We start from the raw sequence: 19,072 nt of genomic DNA, 5'->3' as shown, positions 1-19,072 counted from the left end.
GAATGAATCCAGAGTGGAACAAATCCAGCGGGGACGAGAGGAGCCACGGACGTGTGCAGCCTTCGAACGATCACTATGGTGACACCAGGCTTTGTGGATCCTGGACAGTACATACCAGGTGAGAATTACCTGGTGACCAATGCCAGCAATACCACTACTTCCCATAGTGTGGCTATTGTTAACTTCTCATGGGGAGGGGTAACTGGCCTCAAAAGGGTTGTGGTTAGTGCAGACCTCCCAGTAGAATGTTTGTTGGGCAATGGCCTAGAGAGTTCTCTATGGTCAGAAGTGGAGTACAGGACACATGCAGAGATGTTAGGTATATCACCACATGTCCTTGTTGTGACCAGGTCACAGGCCAAAAAGTGCCTTACTGAACCTCAGGTCTTGGATCCTGGAACAATGGACCAAGCACCTACCAAGAAGAAGAACAGGAGGGTTAAGGCTGTGCCTTCCCCCCTGCCTCCAAGTGATGATCAGTCTTCCCAGGAGGATGATCTAGAGAACCCTGAAGAAACTGTCCCTGAAGAGCTTGAACCTGACCAGGTTGAGTTTCTGGGGACAGGGGGACCTTCCAGGGCTGACTTGGGGCAGGCTCAGTTATCCTGTCCATCTCTTGAACCCCTCAGACAGCTGGCTGCTGCTGAGGCTGCGGGGAATGCTCAAGGTACCCATAAAGTGTATTGGGATGATGGGCTCCTTTATTCAGAGGCTAGAGACCCAAAACCTGGTGCAACCAGGAGGTTGGTTATGCCTCTGCAATTTAGGGGCTTCCTTCTTACCTTGGCCCATGATATTCCTCTAGCAGGACACTTAGGCCAGAACAAGACTTGGGACAGGCTTGTCCCTCACTTTCACTGGCCTCACATGAATGAAGATACCAAGGAGTTTTGTCGCTCCTGTGTGACCTGCCAAGCCAGTGGCAAATCAGGTGGCACAACAAAGGCCCCCCTAATACCACTACCTGTGGTGGGGGTCCCCTTTGAAAGAGTGGGAATAGATATAGTGGGTCCCATGGATCCCCCCACTGCATCTGGGCACAGATTTATACTGGTGGTAGTGGATCATGCCACCAGGTATCCAGAGGCAATTCCCCTTAGGACCACAACAGCTCCTGTTGTGGCCAGGGCCTTACTGGGAGTATTCTCCAGAGTGGGGTTTCCTAAGGAGGTAGTTTCTGACAGAGGTACCAACTTCATGTCAGGATACTTGACAGCTATGTGGAAGGAATGTGGTGTCAACTACAAGTTCACCACTCCTTATCACCCACAATGCAATGGGCTTGTTGAGAGATTCAACAAGACCCTAAAGGGTATGATCAAAGGATTACCTGAAAAGCTCAGGCGAAGATGGGACATCCTTCTACCCTGCCTTCTGTTTGCTTACAGAGAGGTCCCACAAAAAGGAGTTGGCTACAGCCCCTTTGAATTGTTGTTTGGGCACCCTGTAAGAGACCCCCTATGTCTGGTGAGGGAAGGATGGGAGTTACCTCTCAAAAAGCCTAAGCAAGACATAGTGGACTATGTACTTGGTCTCCGCTCCAGGATGGCTGAGTACATGGAGAAGGCATCCAAAAACGTTGAGGCAAGCCAGGCCTTACAGAAAGCTTGGCATGACCAAAAGGCTGTCTTGGTTGAGTTTCAGCCAGGACAGAAGGTATGGGTGTTGGAGCCAGTGGCCCCAGCAGCACTCCAAGACAAATGGTCTGGACCCCATACAATCCTGGAAAAGAAGGGAGAGGTTACCTACTTGGTGGACCTAGGCACTCCCAGGAGTTCTCACAGGGTACTCCATGTTAACAGGTTAAAAGCATACGTTGACAGGACAGACATGGGCTTGCTCATGGCTACAGATGAGGGACAGGAGGAAGAGAGTGACCCTCTCCCAGACCTGTTGTCTCAGAACCCTGAAGATGGTTCAGTTGAAGGTGTGACCCTTGGAGGCAACCTCACTGAGCATCAGCAAATTGAATGTAGACAAGTTCTACAATCATTTCAGCATATGTTCTCACTGACACCTAGTCAAACTGACTGGTGTACCCATGTGGTGGACACCGGTGACAGTCTTCCTGTGAAGAACAAACTTTACAGACAACCTGACCATGTCAGGGACTGTATAAAGGCTGAGGTACAAAAAATGCTGGAACTGGGTGTCATTGAGCCCTCAGAGAGCCCCTGGGCTAGCCCAGTGGTTCTGGTCCCCAAACCTCACACCAAAGATGGCAAGAGAGAGATGAGGTTCTGTGTGGATTACAGAGGACTCAATGCTGTCACTAGGACAGATGCACATCCTATTCCAAGGGCAGATGAGCTCATAGATAAACTGGCTTCTGCTAAGTTTTTGAGCACATTTGATTTGACAGCTGGCTATTGGCAAATCAGGTTAGCTGAGGAGTCCAAGGCCAAAACAGCATTTTCAACCCCAGGAGGGCACTACCAATTTTTGGTGATGCCCTTTGGTCTGAAGAATGCACCTGCCACCTTCCAAAGGTTGGTGAATCAAGTCCTTACTGGGTTGGATGACTTTTGTGCAGCATATCTTGATGACATTGCTGTCTTTAGCTCCACCTGGGAGGATCACCTGATCCACCTGAAGAAGGTACTTGAGGCTCTGCAAAAGGCAGGCCTCACTATCAAGGCTACTAAGTGCCAGATAGGGCAGAGTAAGGTTGTGTACTTGGGCCACCTTGTAGGTGGAGGCCAAGTTCAACCACTGGAGAGTAAGATACAATCCATCAAGGACTGGTCTCCTCCCACCACCCAGACTCAAGTCCGAGCTTTCTTGGACTTGACTGGGTACTACAGGAAGTTTTTTAAGAACTATGGGTCCATTGTGACTCATCTTAATGATCTGACATCCAAAAAGATGCCCAAAAAGGTTCAGTGGACAGTAAACTGTCAAAAGGCATTTGATGACCTGAAGAAGGCCATGTGCTCTACACCTATCCTGAAAAGTCCTGACTACTCCAAAGAGTTTATTGTCCAAACAGATGCTTCTGAGTTGGGTGTGGGAGCTGTGCTGTCACAACTTAATGTAGATGGTCAAGACCAACCCATTGCTTTTATTAGCAGAAGGTTGACCCCCAGAGAGAAGAATTGGTCAGCTATTGAGAGGGAGGCCTTTGCTGTGGTGTGGGCCCTGAAGAAGCTGAGGCCATACTTGTTTGGCACTCACTTCAAGATTCAGACCGACCATAAGCCCCTCTTGTGGCTAAATCAGATGAAGGGTGAAAACCCCAAACTGCTTAGGTGGTCCATTTCCCTACAGGGGATGGACTTTACAGTGGAGCACCGGCCAGATACAGACCATGGGAATGCAGATGGTCTCTCCAGGTACTTCCACTTAGGACATGAAGACGAGACTGGTCAAGGCTAGTTTAATGTCCCTGCGTTTGGGGGTGGGTTGTGTAGGAGAGTAGGGTCTGCTATCCTATGGTCACCCCAAATTTTTGCTTTTTGCTTCACTGGTTTTTGACATACTGAGGCTGTGGGCCTGCTAATCAGACCCCCAGCCTGCTGTTCTCTCTACTAAATTGACACTATGCACTTTAGGTGCATAACCAATTGGAACTGGATCACCCTGTGAGCCCCTGTACCAGTGTACACTAGGTACCCAGGGCATTGGTGTATCTAAGGACTACCAGGGGCTGAAGCATGTATTGTGCCACCCCTGGCCTGGCCTAACAATTTTACACAACTGGCTGATCACTCAGCTGGGGTAAGTTGGTGTATCCACCTCTTACTTAGGTGTAGTATACCTATACCTAACCTTAAATGGGACACATGTTAACCTATAAGTCACTCCTATGGCAGGCCTTAACAATCCTGAAGGCAGAGTGCTTGGTTTCATGTGAGATGGTGCTCTGGCATGAGCTGAGCCTGTCTGCAGTAGTCGGAACAACTTCCTTCTACCGTTTCCAGATATCGCCATACCATATACTCTTAAGTGCATTATGAACCTCGCGGTTAAATGCTATCTTTGGTTTGGCTTTATCAAAACATGTCGAGTAAGGTGTCATACGAATTGGAATACTAACCCCTCGCCAATTCTGGCGACGGGGTTAGCATTCCACCCTTCTAGAGGGACACGACATGTACAGATCCTGAAACCCGGGTAAAATCAGACATAGCCTCAGCTCCACAAAATGGACGCTGCCACCACAGATACAAGTCTGCCCTCCTGCTGCTGGGAGTCCTTCCAGCTTGGGAGACGTGGACAAAGGGTTTCCTGCCAGGGGGGGTGCGAGCACCACCCCAGACAGGATTTTGTGTATTGGTCAGGTAGGGCTTGAATAGAATCAGACATGCCTGAGGCTCACAAGGAGCCTCTGTGCATATGCCAGTTCAAACCGGTCCTGGGGCACACCAGCCCCAGACCTGGGGTGAGATGGACAAAGGATTGGGGGTGTAACCACCCCCCTTCCTGGTCCCACCCTTAGGGAGGGACCTAGCAGGTAGTCCGGCCCCTAGAATCCGCTTAAAGGTAGGAGCTGTGTCCTAAGACTTCAGACATCCTGGAACCAACTTGAAACTAAGAAGAAGACGGGAACTTCGACGTTCTGCTGCACAGAAGACTGAAGGAAATCTCCCCTATGGTCAGGGAGTGACCATCTTGCTAACGCAAGCACCATCCAGCAAATCGACGTCTGCTTTGCCGCCGCCTCCTGCCGGAGCCCGAGCCCAGAGACCGACAAGTACTGGACCTCCAGACCTCTCACCGCCCGATCCACAGTCCCTGCAAAGAAGGAACCCGTGGAAGCACCGAGACACGTGGAGCCAGCCATCTTGGAAGACACTTGACAAGCTGCAAGCGCGACAACAGAGGCTCCCTCTGAGTTGTGCTTTGGGTCCTGAGAAGCCCAATATCCGAGCAGCATCTGCACCAAAGGTGAGCCCTCCAGCATCTCCACGATCTGCGTGGGGCCCCTCTGCACTTTGCGACTCGATGCGCCTACCCGGTTCCTGGCCCGTTGGCTAGTGGCCATCTTGGCGAACCTTTTTGAAAACTACGATGTTGGTCTGGTTGCTCCAGACTGGCCCCTGCTTCCCTCCAAAGGAGCAGCCCCTCTGACCTTGCTGGTCAGAGTTACAAGCTATTTTCAATTCTTGCAACTCCTGCTTTTGCCAAGGCTTGTTTGCTTCTTTTGAGTCGCCGACACCGCCGACAGCGAGAGCCGGCGGGGGAGAGCTTGTGCACCGACTCCTGGATGTCGTTGACCTTCAGGGACCACGTGGCTGCAGAGACAAGCTACACCTCTTCACCTGTTTGCACCCGACATCGCCTGGTACCTACCTGGTGCCACGCCGTCACTGGCTAGTGACTGTGAACACTGTCCCCTCTGCTTACAGGTCTTCTACACTTCCGATCCACCCTTGGATCCACCGCATCTCTTCTGGACCGGCCGCCTGCAGCATCTTTGTCGTCAGGCTCCATTGAACAGATAGGCGAAACCCGACGCACTTCGAGACCTATGCACCCGCTTCCTGTGGGTGAGGTAAAGCTGGCACTCCGGTGCACAAGTGTAGAGTAACATCTCTAATGTCTAGGTTTGAAGTCTTGATTTCGTAGTCCAACCAGAAGACCCTTCTAGCAGTAACTTTTGAACTTTTACGCACCCATTGAAAACCTATGGGAGCCCGCGTGTAACTTTCCTCACTGCACACGCGACCCGTGGACCTCCTGGTCACTAACTAAAGTTAGCTCCTTGTAGGCCCAGCGATTCTAGAGGCCCTAGGCCTTTTCCCTTTCTTGTTCGTGGTACTTATACCACTATTTTAGTATATGGTTTGAGCGGCCACAAGGGCCTATCCATATAAAGTGCAACTTCTGTATATTGTGATACTTTCTTGTTTAACGATTTGTGCTCCTGTGCTCATAAAGAGTCTAGAGGATACTTTGAGTAATAAATACATATATATTTTGAATATATATCTGTGTGGTGTCCTTTCATTGGTATAAAGGGGGGTTACTTATGGTAAAACAGCTTGCTTTACATGCCTAAACGAGTTTAGCCTCAAAGACTGCTTAGCCTACGCTACCACTAAGGCAGCTGGTCCGAAAAGGTTGACTTACAACCACACCATAAGGGTTGCTTGGCATGGTACAAGGTGGTCACTTTAATTAGTGAACATCATATACCAGGCCAACTTCTCACAGTCTCCGAATCGGATTCGGCTTTCCCAGATCCGATTCGTAGCCCTTGTTTCCGACCAAATCGTATACAGGTCCGACTGACCAAGTACGATGCGAAGATCTCGTCCGCATCGACTGAATTGTTTCCAAACCTGATCTTGTCCGTACGACTCGTTTGTAGCCGAATCATGCTGCGCAATGGAGCCGGATTCCGAACGAGCAAGTACGATGCATGATTCAGACAGCCGTATCGACTCGGTCTCAGGGAGATGAAACGGCTGTCGGAATCAGACTTTGGTGGGCTGTAGCAGGCACCCCTTCCACCGGGGCCCTCTGAATCGAACACAGGGGGGTGCCAATGGGTCCCCCGATCCAATCATGTACAGTGTGGGGGGCACCATGGGGTGCCCGCCACAGGGTGTACGCTTTTCCCCACCCACCCTTTTTTGCTATGGGAGCCTGTGTACACGTTCAGTATACAGGCTCCTATAGAGTTCAATGGGAGTCCGAGCGAACCGAGTCCATAAGCATACGGATACATCGTACTCACTCGGTCGGTCTCCAGCACTCTGAGTCGTACGGAAAGCATTCCGGATCCAATTCGGTTGGGATGCTTTCCGTACGAGATCAGAATGGACCCCTTAGTAGTAAATGTGGGAAGGACCAGCGGGAGTGGCTTGAAAATGGGGAATAACTACTACAAAATGGAACAGGTGTAGGGAGTAGCAAGAAGGGTTTTAGGAGGGACTAAGGGGCAGAGGGGGTTAGGAAAGTACAGACCAGAAAAGATAAATCCCACTGCTATTCACAAACTGCACTTCTAAAGTTGACAAAATGACCCAAAACAGTAGTAAACGTGCTCCAGCTCAGAACAGGAGTAAACCTAGCACCACGTATGGCCAACCACTGGTACTCCAGCTCAGAACAGGAGTAAACCTAGCACCACGTATGGCCAACCACTGGTACTGCATCACCCTTCTATAGAAAATAATGGAAGCAGGGACTTAAAAGAGAACATGAAAGGAAACAGTGTTAAAATAAATTAATTTGTTTTGACTTTTTAAAAATATATATGGATTTAATTGATTTATTTTAATACCCTGTTTTAATTTGAAAATAAAGGTACTTTACTTTTTTTAATAATTAAATTAGTTCAAATGAATTCTAAACAAAACTTTTAGTAGTATTGAATACAAAATAAATAAATATAACCATTTTTGTTAAAGTGGGAAATTTGTTAAAAATCTTTTTTTTTTTTAAATCATTGAAATTTAATTAAATATATTCAATGTAAATAAATATTTAAATCAAACTTAAGTTAATAATCCTGTTGCTTTTTTATTTTGTTCTAAATTTAAAATAACTTTAACAAATCATTTACGTTGAGTCATAAAATAGTTTTACTATTTTGTTTTTAAAACTTACTAAACTTTTTTTTTGCCTATACTTTACTATAGGAAGATCTCCAGCACTGTGTAGGAGAACTCTGTGTATGGGTGAAAAGTTACTAGTATCTACTTGCAAATTAAGTTGCACCACCTGACATGTAAGTTTGTTACTTTACACTTGGAAACAGTGAATAGCTGAAAGTAGGAAAGCTACTAAAAAGTGTGAGAGTAAATTTACACATATGGATTTCCTCATGAGTGAATTTGCTTTTGTAGATAGGCCCCATTGTCTCATGTTCCCTCACAAACTATTCAAAACTTAGAAGTGGTCAGGACAAAACAAATGTGACAGTGATTGCTTCAGAAACAAGTGTCACTATATCCGGACAATCAGCCTTATTTAGAGTTTGGTAGCTCTCCAACCATCCTACAAGGGGGTGATGGCATGCTGGTGTGGGAGTACCCTGTCCGTCAAGCTGTATATGATCACACAAGATTCCTCACTTCTTGGGTCAATTATATTGTGCATTTTCCCAGTCCTGGACACCAGACCATATAAGATACTTTAATAGCATTATCTAGAAGAACAATGGTGTCAGGAAATGGGAGATCAAGATGATAGGATCAAGTAAACATATCAACTGTCTATTCTCTATGATGATGGGGTTGCAAAAAGAACATGTTGCAAGGGTACCTGTACATTAACCTCCAACAGAACAAACTGTACAAGTATTCCTCGTTCCATAAATTCCTAGCTACGCGGAAAGAGGAATACTTGGCCTGGAGGGTAGTCCACTTGCATTTCATTTAAAACAAATCAATTACTAACAGATTAGAAACCAGCAGACATTAACAGAATTGCCCTGAGGTTTAAAAAACATAATTCACTCACCCCTTCTTCTAATGTGCTAGCCTTCATTTCCCTGTGTTTGCAGATCAAATTAGGAACATGTTTACCATAGAAGCAAATCTGAAATGCCCAGAGACTGGCTCAAGATTCCGAGATGATTACTCTAAGGGAAATGTCCTTTTGTTAGATTGGCCCGGAACAGTTCTTTAATCCTTCCATTCAATCCCACTTCTACCTAGGGAGATCTCCACATTCAGACAGTACATGGTCAAGGTAATTTTCATTGCTCCTGACTAGATTTGCCAAAGGTGGAATTGGATCACCTGCAGATATCTATCCAGTCACAAAGGAGGTATAACTGCAGATCAGGCCTCCTCTCTAAGATGTCAAGTAACTCCCAAATTCTCTGTCAGTGTTCGATCACTGAGCTTAAGCACTTAGCCCCTGAGTGCTTTCAATAGAGACTCCCAAGCCTTGCAAAAGACTGCATGACCATCTTGAAGAAGTATAAGCTGCTAATACTACTTCAGTTGGAAGAGGTGCCAAATCTAGTGTTTGGACACGCAGTCAGACCGAAGAGCAGAACCAGGAAGAAAGAGCAAAGTCTGGCTACCTTTGGCTTATATTGATCCTCTGTTAAGGCACTTTGGCTAAAATTGCTGCTGAGCTGTCCTTCTTATACATTGTTTTCAAGGTTCCAGTAATTATAGATTCCATAGTGTGTCTAAAGAATGTGTTTCCTCTGAAAGAAAGCCTTCCCAAAAAGTGAGAACTTATCACCGTATCTATAAATTGACTGGCCCTCCTTTTGGTCCTATGCACGAAACACTTTACATGTAACATTGCTTCCCTAGTTGCGTTAGCATCATCTAGAAGAGCCTGTGATTTTCAAACTCTGTGAAAGACAATGTCTTAACTATACACGGTTCCTCTTATTTTCCTTTAAGAGTTATCTGTCACATCAAGTAAGCAGTTTCACTCAAAACTTCTTCCTGAAACCCACCAATCTAGTAGAACGTTCTTTGCACACATTAAATATAAAGAGAGTGCTTTATTATTACTTAGACTAAACCAGAGACATGTAAAGGTATAAGCATCTCTTTACTCATTATGGAGCTGTCCACACAGGACAGGCCCTCTAAAAAACAAAATCCAGTTAAATTAAAAATCTGTGTATCCGATTCAAGAAAGGCATTGGGCCTGTACTGGATAAACCCAGGCGCCAGTCTACTATAAGGAAAAGCAGCCACTGCTCCTCTAATGAGGAAGCTCTCAGTTACACACATTTGCTAAACCAGTCTGGAGATCAGTATATTCCCTTGCTAAGTAATACTAAACAGGCTCTCACTCTAGGACTGACATCCTGGTAATGTCCCAGAGCCGCTCTAGAAACCAGCATCACAGTTTAGAATATGGTTCAGCTGTATCCTTTCTCAATCTGAGATTTAAAATCCAACTGGCCGGGAGTCTTCTTCCTGGGCATGATGGAGTAAGATACCATTCAGAGTTCTGAAAGTGAGTCTTAGTACTTTCATTTGTTTACAATCAATTTATTGAGCTTTCCAGCTCTCTTTTTCTTTCAAAACTGCATTTCTAGGATGGCGTTTTTATTCAAAAATAATTAATCAGAACTGTTTAGGATAATTTGGTTATGTTTTTATAAACAAAGAGAAAAGCTCCTTAATTTTGTACGAATATTTTCTTTTTTAACTGATTTCAATTAGAAAACATGTATATTTAAAATAAAATATGCATTTTGAGATCCCGCAAATGTGCTGAATTACTGAATTCATAGAATACCCCTGCTGGACAACTAGGAGGAAAAGCAACTTTTTTACTGATAGACAGTTACTATCTCTTGTATAAATTAAGTCTAGGAGCAAATAAGTTCTTTCTTGTTGAAATATTGCCATTAAGGACTGAATAGGATATTGCCAGCTACCAATGTAATAATTGAACTTAGTCAGACAGACATTTAGTGATCTATGATGTTTAAAGTTGCAGACACTATTTATTTACATGTTACATGAAGCCTGGGTCAGATACTGGCATTACATAAAACATCATACATTAGTTTATATCGGTCTCATGACCACCGAATGCATGGTTGGGTTATCTGTCAAACAAATCACTTACCCGCAAGAAGGAACATGACCCCACCAGAAATAGCAATTCTGCTTTTTGTAATTGGATTGTTGTCGCCAACCTTTGTGCATTTCATACCCATGACGCTGATGATCATACCAACGAAGCCAAGAAGAACAGCCACCACCATGAGCGCCCGTGAAGTCTGAATATGAGCTGCAATTAAAAACAGTTTATTAAAGGAATGACGAATATATATATGACATACATTAACACTGCTCAGTACAGAAGGAGCCATCTAGCAATGCTGTACCATTTTTAGAATGTCTTCATAGCATCAACTAAATTACTAAAAACTTTTTTAAAATTCTTAAACTACACAACAAACTTGCAATTGCACTAGGGATCTCCCTGCTCATAGGTGGTACATCCCTTCATGAAATATCACAGCAAAAAGTCTTTCTAGGCTTTGTTTCTTCGTGGAGAGGGAACTTTCCCATCACCACCAGATACAGGACTGATCTGTTGTCCTTCCCACCCTGGAAGGTGAGTTACGCCAGCCCTGTGCTGGAGTAAATCTTCGACAATTTCCAGGGTGGAATGTGGTCGGATAGAGATTTGAAAATGCCCATAAAATGATAAAAGTATGTTTTTGCACGCTCAAACGTTCAAGGCAAACCACACCTTAGAATGCCCTCTTCCACCCCATGAGTAAGATTTCTGAGTGTAGATTTGTTCACACTAGTGTCAGAGAAACCTACACTCATAAAGCCATTTAAACCTGCCAGGAATCCCTTTATAAGTTCCTAGCAGGCGTAAGAAAGGTAAATTATGTCATAAACGTATGTGTACAACCAAATTTACCTTTCTAAATTAGCCCCAAACTATTACATATTACTCATGCATTATACACAATAAGATTTAAAGTGACATTAAGCTTTAGTGCAGCTTTAGTTCAGCTTTGTTAATAATTTACCATTAGTTGTAGTTGTAATAAGAATAACACACAACAAAATAGGTGCATCTTACAGTATGAACTTGGGTTTCTTTTACAGCCAGACAACAAATAGGTCTTGGAAATGTGAATGCAGCTGAAAGGTGCAGGTTGTATTTTCATTAGCTGCTCTTCACAGAAAACTTAGACATTTTTAGGTTTCCACTTTCAATTTAAAAATACATAGGGGCTGATTACGGTGTACCATCATTGCAGGAACACGACCGGCCGACAGGTAGTCGGCTGTCCCGCCTGCCAAATTACGATCCATGGAGACAGTCAGAAACATGCCTCTTTGCATTGAGGCTAGTGCTGCGGCCCAGAAAAAGGCCGCAGCACAAGCCCCAATGTCAAAAGGCATGTTTGTAAACAGCTCTGTACCCTGTGGCAGGCAACATGCGAATGAAAGCATATTTGTTCAATAAAATTAGGTATTGGTGGATGTATATCTTTTTAATGGTGGAATTATGTGTTATTTTGTTATTGGAAAACAATGTGCATGTAATAAGTGATGCATGGTATTGTTTTTAAATTTGTATTGTATGTAGAGGTGGTGGGGTTGGGCCTGAACATTGTCTATACATTGTAATGAATTAATGATTTATTTTGTATCATGTGTTTTTAGATATGTTTGTAAATGGACATATGTATATTTTCTTTCTGCCCTGACAAAGTCCTCTCGGAGGACGAAACACGTTGGCTGGACTATTTTTTTAATGTATTGAAGAATAATAAAGAGAATTGTTTGAGACTTCATACCACGGCTCCAGTGTTATTTTGATATTGGAGAAGATTACATTGATATTGACAACATTGAACTATGTGTATTTCATGAATGGAGGAGGGAAGAAACAAATAGAACGAACTCTACAATACAATTGTTGGATTCTTGAGGCACTCCCTTTTATGTGTTTTTTTCTATTCCAATTGTATTATACTTTCTGTAAATGCATTTGTTCATTTACAATAATGTATGAAGATAGAGGACTTAACATTGCTGAGAACTGCAGACATGCAGTTACTCAGAAATACAACATGGTCTAGCACTTGTGGGTGGTGTTGTCACCTTCGTGGTTGAGGCTCACAAAGCATATAGGACTGAGGTGTTCTATGCGGGTTACATTCCCGGCTACAGATAACACCACACAGGTATTTTACATGTACAAAGCAGGTGAGATATCAGAACATTATGCACCAAATGAAGAAATAGAAATACCACTCACATACCAAGAACATATAAATTGGTTTAATGGTGCCCTACCACACACAACAGAAAATGTTAGACTCGGTCCTCTTACAAACGAGGGAACAACATGGTCAGTCTTAGCCGGATACACACTGCATCCTAATGTTGATAATTTATTACCAGAATAGGTGCAGACACTATACAAAGATTTACTAACAATATACAGATGTCTTACATAGCTCATTATGAAAATACTAACACATACCCTTGCACAAACTGCTCAAGCTGCACAACCACAATTGGCTACCCCAGGCATCAGCCCACTAACACTAAATGCAGACATGGCAAAAGTTCCTATAAGACGGGAGGAGATTCCGTTCTGGATTGCACAGAAAACAAGTTAGCTTGAGGCAGTGTTTCACAATACGGGACTGCAGGAAAAACACAGAATGCTAACCAATGGGAATGGCTTGTCATGAATCAGGCCTGGGGACCTGACACATACTGCCGCTCCACCCTAAAACCACGCTGTATACGAATACTTGGAGAAGGGAGAATCAGGTGAAATCCCACTCACCCGTAAAAAACTGGAGAAAAGGAATACTGCTGATTCCGGCGTGACCGGCATCACTGCCCTCTACTTCCGTGTTGCAGCGAGGCAAGGTGGGTCTGGTTTCCGCTTCCGGATTACTCTATATTTAATTAAATCCGGCTAGCGGGACCAGACGCTGCTTCATCTTGAGCCTTTGGAATCCGAAACCACGTTGGGCAGTAGCCTTCCTTGAGGTAACACCCTGCATGCAAGTGAGTACAGGCTGCATCGTGATACTGAAACGCAAGCCCACCGCAGGAATGCTATTTCCTAGCCACTTGGGAAAATACCGTGTGCATCCATTTCGTCGTCAGCGCTGATTCGCTGAACTATTTGCAAAGCTCCAAACCGTGTGGAATACGGTTTGGGGAACAACCTTTTTTTGTATGTCCTTGCACCATGATATTGTCCATAAGTCGCATGGGGCGCTTGTTTGCATATTATCCTTTGAACCACTGTGCTGGAGCGCTTGTTTGCATATTATCCTTTCAACCACCGCGCTGGAGTGCTTGTTTGCATATTATCCTTTGAACCACCACGCTGGAGAGCTTGTTTGCATATTTTCCTTTGAGTCACCACGCTGGAGCGCTTGTTTGCATATTATCCCCTGAGCCGCTGCGCTGGAGTGCTTGCCTGCATATATTTATTTTGGGCCACCGCGCTGGAGCGCTTGCCTGTGTATTTCAATGTCTCACCGCGCTGGAGCACTGCTGCACTGAGACCTTCAGTGATGCTTAACTGAGCATTGTGGGATTGTGCCTAGACCCATACGAAAATGGCAAGTCCTTTCCATGAAGCAGGGACTCCACTTCTACCAGTTGAATCACATGTCACTGTTCTACACTCGTGACCTCTTTTTTCAGGTAGTTACCACACCTATGGGAAGGGCAGACCATAACTAGGTTTCTTCGACTGTTACCAATTAGTGTTATTGTTCTTCTTTCCCTTAGGTAACCTCCTACACATCGATCACAGGCAAAACCTTCATTTCTTGACCACCTTCTCCCGCACCCCAACCTTCTCCTCTTATAGGCCTTAAGTGTTTTTGAGCAAAAGGTAAGAGGCAGTGGAGTTTGATCATACCGTCTCTACAAGGTCTCACCGCAAGCCAAAGTAAGAGCTGCGATGGTTTGACATGGCTCCCCCTGTAGAAGACTGCACAACTTGGGGTACAGTCTTTGCTGCAGTATATGCCAGAAAAACATGGTACCCCTTCTTTGGCTGTTTTTCCTGACGTGCTAAAACAGATCCAGAATGAGCATGGGCCAGCAACTGCCCTGGACTTGGGGATGAAACTGATGGGCAATTTTGTGGCAGTATCTGCCATTATGTTGAGTAACATAAAGGGGGAAGCAGCAGCGTTGGCTATACACAAGAGCATACGGGATTTGGCCCCTGCACAACAGAGGCACGAATTACTTAAAATTATCAAGGAAACCTATGCTACGCTGGGTAGAGATAATTTGGGAGCCAGACCTTGTACACCACAATTAAAGAGTTATTCAGAAAAGGACAACCCTAAGCAAGCACCTGAGTCTTCTATGAAGAAATGGGGGAATAAGAAAAATAAAGGCAAAATAAAATCACCGGGTGGGTCTCCTCAACAGGAGCCCACTGAAAAAAACGATAACTTGCGAAACTGTGATAATATTAGACTGCCTGACAGGTATCAGGATACTGATACTAATTCGTCTCGCTCCTTTTAGGAGCCATCTAAATAATGTTCAAAGAGAGTTGGACGGTCAGAGTGCAGTTCGGAAGAGCACGTGAAACCTAAGAAGGACTCACAATACTCATCTGACTTCATCATTAAACAGGACGATAAACCGAAGCCTCCCAAGCCTCAATTCAAAAAGAAGAAGGTAGCCAGACTTAAAGTCAGGCATGCCCCGGATATTGAGGACTCTGCTTCTGAGCGGTGAATGGGCAGTGAAAATGCTGGACAGCACAGTAGAAGTCATGCTAGCTCGCCAGAACCTGATGGAATGTCTTTTGGGAGTAGGGCTGAGTGAGTATATCACGGTGGAAACACCGGATACTAGGGTAAGTGTCCCACATCGTGTATACGAAATACAACTCCAATTGGAGAGGGACGTATCCAGAAACATTAATGTTCTCTTTTAAAAGGACTTAACCCATGGTTACGATATTCTTTTGGCTGTAAAGGATTGGCCACCTGATTTTGTAATGGAGTGCCCAAACAGGGAAACGGTAATTTTACCTGCTTTTTCCGAACTCTTTTCAAGAATCAGTAAAACACTAATACGCTAAGGAATAGGCTCTAGCACTAGCTCCTGCGTTATACCACAACAATGTGGGTCGGGATGACTGTTCCCCTTACCATGAAATACCACTGACGGCAACCCACAACCTCAAAGACTATAACCAATCAAGCATGAAGCTAAAAAACAAGTTAGGGAAATCCTCCAGCAACTTGAGTACCAAGGTGTAATAGAAAGTTGCACCTCATCCATGAATAATCCAAGGTTTTAGGTAATGAAGCCCAATCCTTCATACCGCCTTGTATTAGACTACAGATATTAATAACAGCTACTCGCACATTTGCAGTACAAAATGCACACAGTGCCACACTAATAAACAACATAGTATGGAAAAAATACAAAACAACACTTTATATCTCTACTGGATTTTTCTGCCAAAATATAGAGCCTTGAAAAAGATATCTGAACGCATTCAGCATGCTAGGCTCTCAGAGGCAATTCTGTTGATTGCCCCGTTATATATATAAGTATAAGAATATCCCTGTGCTGGTTTTAGCCATAGTAACAGAGCTACTACAGAATTTTAATGACCAGGCGTTGTCCTATATCGATGACATATATCTGACGAATGATGACCACATGGAACATTTGACAAGAGTAGGCCATATAATTCTGGGGTTTGTCCACATGGGCTGCAAATTTATTAATTAAAAATCAAAAATTGCCCATCTCAACGTCCTTTTTCTAGGATATGACTTGTCTAGTAATGCACAAGCCTTGTGACACACTACTTAGAGAAGTGTGCGCAACTTAAACCTCCAACTACGTTGAAGAGATTATTATCCATATTAGGTTTTCTAAATTTTGGCAGTGCTTACATTCCTGATTAGGCAGAACGGATGAAACCGTTCTAAGACCTAATACATACAGACTTCTCCAGTACACATTGGATGGAGTAACATACAATTATCTTGCATTCCGTACAAGCTGACATGATAGCTTCAAGACACTTACACACGTGTAAACACAACAAACCTGGTGATCCGCATCATCACGGGGCGATCCGGGTACACCTATGTCATGCTCAATGAAGGTGACACTGTACCGATTGCATATAAATAGCATTTATGCACTAATGCTGAAATGCGTTTTGCACATACCGAAAAAATACTGACAGCAGTACAGACTGCTGTGATGAGAGAGCGAGCTCTGGCTCAGGGTAAACGCATTATCGTTGTGACTCTGGTGCCGACCTTAGAGGCCTTCACCTGAGTGAGCATCCCAAATGCTAAGGCATTGCATCCACAATGGATTCAATGCGCTAACTCACTGCAATAGATGGCGTTTACACGTTTGATTGTACTCTACAAACACAAGCTTTTCTGCAGTGCGAATAAGAATATCCTCTGCTTAATGAAACAATGCCTCTAGAACGCTATGATTATGTCATATACACTGATGGTTCTGCCCAGCCGGCTGTAGGGACAAAGCACTAATACTCTGCAGTGTGCGCATGCACGATGGAGAATTCCATCCTAAGAAAACCTACACGCAGTCACTTGGTAACTGCACTGCACAGCACAGCTGGCAGGACTAAAGGCACTAATTCTGGCACTGGAGAATACGGATCCCGGATTCCCCTCACTCATTGTATGTGATTCGTATTACTGTGTCCAGTCTTAGAATGAATATCTACATTATTGAAGCCAGAATGGATTCAGAGACTCAAAGGGTTGCACAATAAAGCACAAGATTCTTTGGGAACAAGTGGCAAAGCTGAAAGACTGCTTGCCACGGGCTCATGGAAGACACACAATCATAAGCATGCTGGCATTCACATTGTAGGGAATTCCATGCCTGCTAAAGCCACAAAAGCAAGAGTGTGCACTGCTGTGGTTGCTGCAAACACTTGTTAAAGTATGAGGATAAACAGAGACATCATGGCAGCTGTCAACGCTGCTCGCAACAACACCCAACTGTCGAAAGACTTTCCACTCAAGTACTCCTACAAGTTAGATGCGTGAAATATACCATATGCTCACATTCCTGGTGTGGGTGATAGAGTAATACCAAACACTAACCGCAGAATGGGTTTAATACTAGCTGCACATGAGGGTCTGGCATCTGCACATGCAGGGGTGTCTGCTACAATTCTTTATTACAGCAACGCTACTGGTGGCCAGGTCTTTACAAACAGACTAAGGACATTATCCTTAAATGTGACATTTATTAGCAGATGAAGGGTTTCACCGTGGCGTGTCCACCACAGACACCTCTACTGATTTGAAACAAGCTTCTGGCTTTTGTTTTTTGGACCACTGTGGCCCTTTGTCATCAGATGGGGCTTACAAGTATATCTTGGCACCAGTGGATTCCTGCTCTTGATTCCTATGGGCATTGCCACAGTGGTCTGCTGACACTCAAACTGTTATAAAGGATCAGCAAGTCTTCATCAGGATATATACAGTAGGCATTTTACATTCCGACCAAGATCCGGTGTTAGCTATAGGGCTTACAGAGAGGCCATGGGAGGTTTGGGTGTGACCCTGCATTTCTCTTCTCCATACCATCCTGAGGGAAATTTTGTTATGGAGAGGAAAAACTGTGACTTAAAGCAGTCTTTAACAGCAAGGTTATTAGGCTCAGGCTGCAGTTCGATCCATCACTTAAATGGAGTCCAGCGGGGACTCAAAACCCTGCATCGAAAATCCGTGGGTGGTCGGACTCCCTATGAAATCCTGTTTGGGGTAAAGATGTGGTTCCCAGACCTCGCCAATCCCAGCACAGTGGCGGCAGAACCACTGTTTGATATCATTGAACGTTTGGCTGTTTTACAGGAACTGAATGACTTCCGGGATGAACATAGCAAAGTCCAAGTAAAATGCACAGCCAGCGGGGAGGTGAAGGAAGTGCCGGCAAGACCTGCCTGGTTCCCTAAGGTTGGGGATCTGGTCAGGCGACATAATTTTGGACAAAAAATAATTTGGGCCACTTTACTGTCCTGGCCATCTGTACCTGTCCTGGCTGTTGAAGGTACCAGAACTGTACTCCTTCCGCAAGCTTGTAATTGATCTGATCAAACCACACTATGTGAATGATTCTCAACAGTAGCTACCTGTCTCCTCTCACTACGGTACAGGTAGTTCAGATGGAAGCTTTAATAACTAATGAAGCATCCTCTCCCCAACGAGAGACAACAATCAACAGCAACAATGTCTGCCTTCTAACAGTTGCTACAACTATAACAACTGTAGGGTCAACTAGTACAGAAACTCAGATTTCAATTTGGAAACATGAAAAGAACACGGTCTACATCACTGTGCCACAGATCAAGTTTTCTCTCGGTTCTACAAAACCTGCTGAGCTGCCAAAATTAGATCAAACTGCCTCTAGCTACTTCATCGACTTTGATGACGTCTCTTGAGATTCTCTTTTCAGATACTGTGTCACCTTAAGTGAGCAGGGCGTAGCAAGTCTGAAGTGTGAATGTCCATGTGCATATGTGAAATGATTGTGCATGTGTATTCATGAAACGTGCTTTCAAGTGATCATGTCCTTATGTGTGAGTGAGTATGCCTGCATGTATGCATGGATGGCAAGACCCAGGACTGTAGAGATTGAGG

At 44.5% G+C, this 19,072-nt stretch overlaps 1 protein-coding gene across 3 annotated transcripts in view; it reads right to left on the bottom strand.

The window, feature by feature from the left end:
• Positions 1-19,072, bottom strand: part of CLDN19 (claudin 19) — a 159,241-nt gene that overhangs the window by 83,354 nt on the left and 56,815 nt on the right. For all 3 annotated transcript variants that reach the window (XM_085604174.1, XM_085604180.1, XM_085604177.1), the window contains exon 2: positions 10,507-10,671. In XM_085604174.1, the coding sequence (XP_085460300.1) occupies positions 10,507-10,671 (165 nt within the window). The remainder of the gene's footprint in view (positions 1-10,506; positions 10,672-19,072) is intronic.

Source organism: Triturus cristatus, chromosome 1_2 (assembly GCF_964204655.1).
Source record: "Triturus cristatus chromosome 1_2, aTriCri1.1, whole genome shotgun sequence".
Lineage (NCBI taxonomy): Eukaryota > Metazoa > Chordata > Amphibia > Caudata > Salamandridae > Triturus > Triturus cristatus.
This window is presented reverse-complemented; position numbering and strand designations above follow the sequence as displayed.